The following is an 8,333-nucleotide window of genomic DNA, read 5'->3' on the forward strand; positions in this document are numbered from 1 at the left end:
TGTTAAATAAGTGGTTTCATTATAAGAAAAAATGTAATTATTTGTTGTATATTATTTAATACAAATTTGTCATGTATAATACATTTTTTTTAGCCAGGGGGATGTCCAGACACCCTCCCCCCAAAAAAAATACGCCACTGAGTATAATAATTATAATTTATAACTCATAATATTAAAAATTATTATTACAACAATATATTAAATAATTAGTTCTAATTAAATTTGTATTTTAAATTAATAAAATTTAAATTTGCGCATAGAAGCTGAAATAAAAAAAAGCACACACGTTTTAAAATATTATATAATACCTTTTCAGAGTTAACCAACGAATATAATAAAAAGTAGCATAATATTTAAAAAAACAACACATTTTTTTAAAATCAGTTTAATGAACTGTTAATTGTTAATTATCGCGTTAGGTTCAGTATACGGGTTCTTAAAATCCACTCAAGGTTAATATATACTTATGTATATTTATGTAGGTACATTGTAAGCCAACACGCTATTCACAGCTGTACGTAGTACGTTTTAGTTTGTAGTTGTTACTTTAATCGAAATAGTAAACGAGCGTGCATCATATTATATTATTCTGTTTGTTGTTTGTATTATGCTATTCAGAACATTATATTAAAATAATATGTTTTCGCGGCCTATTTATTATCGTTTGCTATAAAAAAAAAGCCTTAACGTATTGGAGTATCGAGTATAATTATTAAATATAAATAATCGATTAAAAAATTCCATATATTTGTAATAAACGGAAAATCGTAGGTATTAAATTTTTACAAGAAAAAAATTTAGCCAAATTTTTTTATATTGTGTGGAACGTTAAAATATATATAAATTATAATAGTTTATTATTCGATACAATACGATGTCCGTGTGAATAGTCGGGGTACTATATACCTATATTCTCGTGGATAAACAGCTATAAGCGAAAAAGGTAAGTGAAAAAATATTAATTTTAGAATTTAAAAAAATTGACAATTTTAATTTTTTATAATATAAATTCGGTTTACTGTAGTTTTCGATTTTCTCGAGTTGTGTACAAAGTATAGGCAGAGGGCGGGAAGCCATTCCTTCACTTTTTTAATTAGTAATTTCCACCACCCCCCAATTTAATTTGTTTAAAATTATCTAGACGTTAGTCAGTTGTGTACAAGTGAAAATACATAAATTTCATTTTTTTTTTTCATGAAAACACAAATTTTAGTAATCAACCAGATTAGTTTCATACCCCTCCCCCCACTTATGGTAACAAAACAAACCCGTTGAGAATAAGACAAAAACTAGAATAAATGATCGTGTACGGCAATCGTTCGGTTTGTTAGTTGTCACAATAAAGAATAATATAATTATTACACTGTTTACTTCATTGTGCGGTCGTTAATAAAACTCGATATAATGTACAGACTGTGTAGTCGATGTCCTTAATACAACCAGTATAATATTGTTTGTTATGGGCAGTATTTGAACTCGAATCGTGACGAATTTTTTGTAGTATTAATTATATAAGAAATCGAAGTTAGTTTTTTAATAATTGTAGCCATTTTGTTGTTTGCGAAAAATGCCTAAAGTGATGGCTGATCATTTTTCATTTGAAGACTTTTCAACAGAAATGCTTCCTGCAGCCAATTTAGGGTTTTAAACGTTTGAATGCGTTAAAGATAATTTTAAAAGCCAGTATAGTGGGGGCGGGGTGGGTCGCAGGTCTGCAGGAATTAATAAATTATGCTGAAAGTGATAAAATTACTTAATGATAAAAATTTCGATGCGAATCTGCAAATGGTAGGAAAACACCTATTAAATATAGATTAAAGCATTGTAAAAGCGAAAATGTATTTAAAATATTTATACTATTCATAATACCGCCATTATCCATGTTTAAGGCATAGACAATTTTTTTTACAAAATCTAAAAAACAACTATCACAAATAATTCTGCGCTGTTTGAGAAAAAAAGGGGAAAAGTCAAAGTTTTGGGTGATGGGAGTGTTAACATTTAACACTATTAGCAAATACCGACCGTTAAGTACCTAGATACTTATTAAAAACTATAATAATTATAAAAAGAAAAAACATAATATAATACATATGTAATTTTATTAATTTGGGAAAACCATGGGAAAGTATTTTGGTAGTATGATTGACCAAAATTATTTTGGTAATATTTAGCTTCACTGTAATTGCTTGACATTGAATTATCATAGTCTAAATACTAAATAGTCGCGTTAAATAAACAGGTGTCGTTTTTATTAAATTCACATAAAATGTCTGTGTGTAATTCAGGTATAATTAATGTATATTAGGTATTATAATGCAAACTTCAAAACGAGTTTGTCTATGATGAGCGATTTTTGTTGTTCGGAGGCCACTTGCAAATGCTACTCCGAGTTTATTGGAAATTAAAAACAATACTAATGAAAATAATTATTACTTATTCAAAACAATGATAATTAATAATTACACATATATATATATATATAATTTTATTCAATCGGGAAGACCGTGGGAATGTTTATCGGTAGTACGATTAAAAAAAAAAAAATTAATTAATTATAATATTAGCTTCACTGTAATTGCTTGACATTGAATTATTATACATACAATGTTTGAGTAAAATTCAGATAAAATGTACATACATACTGTGTACAAATTTTTTATTTTAGAATATTTTTGTAACGGTTTGAAGATAAGAATCATGTTTAGTCAGGTACCTATACATAATTTTAGCACCCCCTAAAATGTAGGTCTAGTTGCGCCTATGCTAGCTAATTTATCTATTTTACGAGTAAATTACTTAGTTAATCCATTATTATTTCAATAATTATATATTAGCAACACAGAACACGGACTAAAATTAATTTTAATTTTTAATTCTAGTTCGTGACATGAACATTTTTTTTTTTTTTTGATAATAAAACCCCAATGGCAGGTCAGGTCGTTATCAAGGGCGACGATGATAATCATGATAACGGTTTTCCTTGAACATAATAGTTTTTAATTTTAAACGCATCGATTTGGTGATGAAAACAATTAGAATAGTTATTTCTCTTTTTCTACTCGGAAAACGGGTGTACAATGACTGATTTTTAAATGTTTAGCCATTGTTCGACAAAAACAGGTTTATTCGTTTTTTTAAATTTGTCTCGTCACCTGTTGTGTATTAATTCGTGTTTGAAAATGGAGGCTGTGGAAGTGGCAGGCTTATACAGTTATACCTAACGAAATAGAAAGTTCCATAGTGATTCATTCAATGTCTCCCTACCATTATTAGTATGTATAAAATATTTTTTTTTCTCCATCATGTTATTCCGTCTTATCATTCGTTTTGTTGGCCTTGTTATTGAAAACTGTTAAAACATTTTTTAAAGCAGTTAGAAACCAATTTATAGTACAAAACATTTATAGTTTAGGAATATGTATTTGTTATTAACAAACAGTATGTTAAAGTTAAATTTTTCTTCCAATATTCAAGGTGATTTCATTAAATCATAAGACTTGTAAATAATGAAAATTGAAGGTCAGAAGAGCACGCTCGTTTCACATGGAAGCAGGGATATGGATCAATTTACGTAAGTAAATAACTTGTATTTCAAGACGTTAAAAAAATTTAAATACTTAATGACTTTTTTTATTTTTCAGGTTTTACGTTGTCACTTACAATGTATCTTCGAAATCTCCGAACCGATCGTTGATTAATTTATTACAATGGGAAAGCCAAGACGAAAAAAATTTACCAGACTTTTGTGTATTCGGGTTAGTTGCTTCTTGGATTGATATGTTTCCATTAATTGAGATGGCCGTTGCCAAGAGTCGTATGTTTCGTTTGCCGAAAAAAGTGTAGTAAATTTCCCTATGCCTTATAAACATTTATATTTTCATATTTATTCTAACATTAATTCTCCTTTATTTGCTTTTTAATTGAAGTACAGTCCTGTATTTAGTTTTTGTCGAACAATTTAATATTTTTCTAATGTAGGTATACCATTTGTTTTAATAAATATTGAATATAATAAATTAAAATGCATAATTATAGGCACAATTTTAAACAGCACGTTCGTGTATATATTGTATACTATTTTGGTGTTTAACAAAAAAATACTTTTGACGTGTAGCTGCATAATTTATTTGTCCTAGTTATTAAAGGCTCGTTTCAAATACCAAATATCCTACTAATATAGTAACTAATATTGCACTCGATGGCGTATTTTTGGCGGCAAGGGCTCGTTTGTTTTCGATTGTCTGGGTTTTTGGAAATTTGTTTTATATTTGCAAAGTACCAATACTTATTTTTAGTCATTGACATATTGTTTAAATAAAAAACAAACACTGAAATTAATATACGTTTTAGTTACTACACGTTGCATAAAAAATAACTTTTGCATTTGCGCAAAACTTAGTTTTACTTTATAAATTATAATACTGTTGTTTATTATATTTTATGCAACTTCTTTATTATGTCGTTATATGTTTTATATGTACATTTTAATTGCCAACATACGGTGTGGACCGTCTATTTAATATTTAATTATTGTTACCTCTGTACTATGGGAAACGGAAAGTCATCATTATATTTTATGTAGTTTTGACCTTAACTTGTAATTTTACAACAAATTCATTTTTATTTTATGTTATGTTATAGCTTCCAAGAAATCAAATCACAACCGCAAAACTTATTGTTAGACTCTGTATTCGATGATCCCTGGACCACGGCAATTAGGTATTTAACAAATAACATTTTTATCACCTTATCATTTTACATTATTTAGCTGGTATTGTTTTATGTTTAAATTGTACATTTTTTAGAGACGTATTGAACGGCTTTGATTATGTAAAAATACGTACTGTGAAAATGGTTGGACTGTTACTCAATGTATTTTGCAGACGAAAACACGTTCCCCATTTGACGCATATGGAAACGTCGGAAACACGGACTGGTCTTTTAGGTCTATGGGTAATTTTATTAATATCAATATTTATTTGATAAAATTAAATTTTTTACTTAATTGATATTGTTGCGAGTGAAGTTGTTTTGACTAACAACTATAAGAATAATAAGTTCTGACTTTATTAATATTTGTTTTTCTGTTTAACTGTTAAAGTAAAAATAATTCATTCTCTTTAATCGTTATAAATTCAGCCATAATTTTGAATATTATATTTCTATTTCATTAATTCAATAAACTATAATGTACGGTAACTTTTCATAAAACTATATGTTGTTATCGGTAAAAATAATTATTCATTCAAACAATTATTATACTCTCATTATTCCTAGTGTATTTTTATTTGCAAATAATTGAATAATATTAAATGAATACCGTTAAAAACTAGGTTTATCAGTAATCAAATTTTCATGTTATTATTTTTTTTTTTGAAAAATAAAGAAGTTACTGGCAATAATAAGATTAATCAGTTAAACAATAATGTTTGTATTGATAATTTTATTTTGATTTAATTTAGTTTAAGACAATGTGAAAATTTTAAAAATTATGTGAAATCAATAAAAAAAATGTATAACATTTATAATTAGTGCTAAATTTATAATGATTAAATATTAAATTATTCTTACTTTAAAATTTAAACAAAACACAATTTTTTTCCTATTTATTTAAGTAATGAATAAAGAATATATTGATGTCTTTTTAAAAAAAAAAAACTATCAAATAATGAATAAACTCTTTTAAAAATCTAATTTTAATAAAAAATAGTATTCAAATGATATCACTCTACTTGGTAACAATAATAATAAAACAATAAAGTTTCAATTGCTTGAAAAACATGCATTCCTTTTGTGCCACCCGGTTGGTCCATTTAGTGTAAGACACTCAATTTTTTGGTAAACAATTACAATTTTGTAGTTTTTTTTTATAAATGCTTGTAATTCTTAAGATTCTGATTATTCATTTTTTTATTTCTTTATAGGGAAATAAAGGAGCCGTTAGTTTCAGTTTTAAAATATACAATACTACGATATGTATCGTGAACAGTCATTTTGCGGCACACGAAGAATACTTAAACGACAGAGTGAATAATTATCGCACTATCGTCAATAGTCAATTATTTGGTTTGTCCAGGAAAACAATTTTAAGTCACGAGTAAGTGATGTATATTTTATATTAACAACGACTATTTCAAAAGATGTTTTAGGCGTTGAGCTTATATTTTTTTTTTGTTATAAAATTGACATTGGTCAAACTCTTAAAAGACGCTACTTTTGTCCAATTGTAGAATTTCGTGAAATTGTATTACTTAATTATATTTTGTGTTTTAGTTATGTGTTTTGGATTGGCGATTTGAACTTTCGCTTGGACGACAGCAGAGCTTATTCGTCCGAACTAATAGCACAGATTATTAGCAGCGTAGAACTGACTCGTCGATCAGCAAACACATTGACTGACCTTTGGACGCAGGACGAGTTGCGTACAGTCATGGAAAACGGAAAAGCTTTCGAAAACTTTATCGAACCGTTGCCAATGTTTCCACCGACTTATCGATTTTTAGTCGGCCACAGTCAATACGATCTCAAGTATTGGATTTTGTTTTTATTTACTAGTTTATTTTCTGGCAACAAGTTTCATATATTATATGTGCATTTTTTTCTATAGGAGAAGGCCCGCGTGGACGGATCGTATATTGTACAAAACTAATGCCTCGTCACAAGGTAAATCCTTGTTGGATGTGATGTCGTATAATCATATAGATTCTATAACTCTAAGCGATCATAAACCAGTTTATGGAGAATCTCGCGTTCAGGTAGTGTTTTGTTTTAAATTTTTTTATATACCTATTTTTGTGTAAAAAACTGTATTCTAAAAGACAATTTTATAATAGAATATTTAAATTATGAATAAAATTCTTTTTGAGAAAATATGCCTAAGCTATTTAAAATTCTAACTTTTTTTTTATTTTTCCCTACAATTTAGATAAGTAATAAAAATTGTGTGGAGAGCAACATTCAGACCGTCGTATTCCATCCAATTCAAGAATGGCTTTTGGAATCGGAAAACGAAGTCACTCTTCGCGTCAAAGGATTTACTCCTAATGTGAACGACTGGATCGGTATTTACAACGTAAGTGTCCATACGATTATCGTATTATTATTGTTACTGGTTAACACAATAATATTTTGTTGAAATTATAATATTACCGTTTACAGGAAAATTTCACTAGTCTAAACGATTATTTATCTTACGTTTATTTACCGTCGGAAACCATCGATCCGGAAGAGGACTCCATTAGCGATCCGACCAACTTTAATTCGATATCGCCCATATGCCGAGTTCAGTTCCTCCCGGAAGTGTTTCCAGATGGTTCCAAAAGTGTCTGTTTGAAATTTTCAGAAACGTCAGTGCTCAATCCCGGCAAATACATTTTAATTTACTTCAGCGCCAATAATCATTCGGTGCTCGGAGTGTCGCAGACGTTTGTTGCCGTGCATCGTCAAAACCTACCTTTAACGCCCCCCAGAGAATTTGGCTGGTGATATATTTTTATTTAATGATAATCAATAAAGAATATCTACTTAATGGTAAAAAAAATTTGTCGCGGATTTATATTTTTTTCTTATCGCATTTGGTCTTTCGGTTAAAAATAACAATGTTCCGCTCGTTAACACGTGATTAGTATTGTGCAATTAAGATAGTTTCTAAAGATTATATCTAATAAGCCAGTATTTTAATTTTGTTGTTGTCTTTTTTTTACATATTTATAGGATTGTTTACCGTTGTTAATGTATGGAAATTCTATAATAAATAAATTCTTTTTTTTTGTTGTACGTGGAATTGTTTTTTCTATTTTACTTATTAATATGTAATAATGTACCTACATATTTTTTTGTACGCTATAACTTTTGTTTGGTGTTTTTTTAAAGTTGTCTGCTATCTTTTATATGATATCCAATTTCAACAAGTGCGTCTAAAAAAGAAATTAAAACAAATAGTTTCTATTCGAATTGGGAGAAAATAGTTCTGCTGTCAACATTCTATGATTTTTTTCAAAATTTATACTATAAGTAAATGCTTTAAAAAACATTTTTGTTATAATTGTTTATGCATAACTTAATTTTTTTTTTTTTTAAAGGGAAGGGAGAGGGGTTATATATAGTTTTTGACATAATTTAAGTAATCTATTAATTTATGATTATGTAGTTGGTAACACTTACACAAAGTTAATTGATGCAAAATACACATTGCATAGTAGGAAAAAAATTTTGCTTTGTTATGTTTACGTCAAAAATGCATCTTTAGAGTGTGGGTGAGAGTAGAAAATATAAATAAACAAATAATAATTGTTATTAAAAAAAAAAAAAAATGTATTACAAGTAAATAA

At 27.8% G+C, this 8,333-nt stretch overlaps 1 protein-coding gene across 2 annotated transcripts; it reads left to right on the forward strand.

The window, feature by feature from the left end:
• The first annotated feature begins 528 nt into the window (after nt 1-528).
• On the forward strand, nt 529-7,779 carry LOC126839461 (inositol polyphosphate 5-phosphatase K-like). 2 transcript variants are annotated; one of them, XM_050574789.1, is made up of 10 exons: nt 529-943; nt 3,478-3,574; nt 3,645-3,758; nt 4,645-4,722; nt 4,809-4,956; nt 5,928-6,100; nt 6,277-6,531; nt 6,611-6,758; nt 6,929-7,075; nt 7,162-7,779. In XM_050574789.1, the coding sequence occupies exons 2-10, from the start codon at nt 3,510-3,512 to the stop codon at nt 7,486-7,488; spliced, it is 1,455 nt and encodes a 484-aa protein (XP_050430746.1). In that variant the 5' UTR covers nt 529-943; nt 3,478-3,509; the 3' UTR covers nt 7,489-7,779. The 2 variants fall into 2 exon arrangements, with proteins under 2 accessions (XP_050430746.1, XP_050430745.1); XM_050574788.1 differs by lacking the exon at nt 529-943 and adding an exon at nt 2,994-3,275.
• Nucleotides 7,780-8,333: the final 554 nt, after the last annotated feature.

The sequence above is a fragment of the Adelges cooleyi genome, unplaced genomic scaffold (genome assembly GCF_023614345.1).
Source record: "Adelges cooleyi isolate 19-005CV unplaced genomic scaffold, UGA_ACOO_1.1 ACOO_flye_CR_arks_rails_tigmint_CR_PRNA_108, whole genome shotgun sequence".
NCBI classification, from domain to species: Eukaryota; Metazoa; Arthropoda; class Insecta; order Hemiptera; family Adelgidae; genus Adelges; species Adelges cooleyi.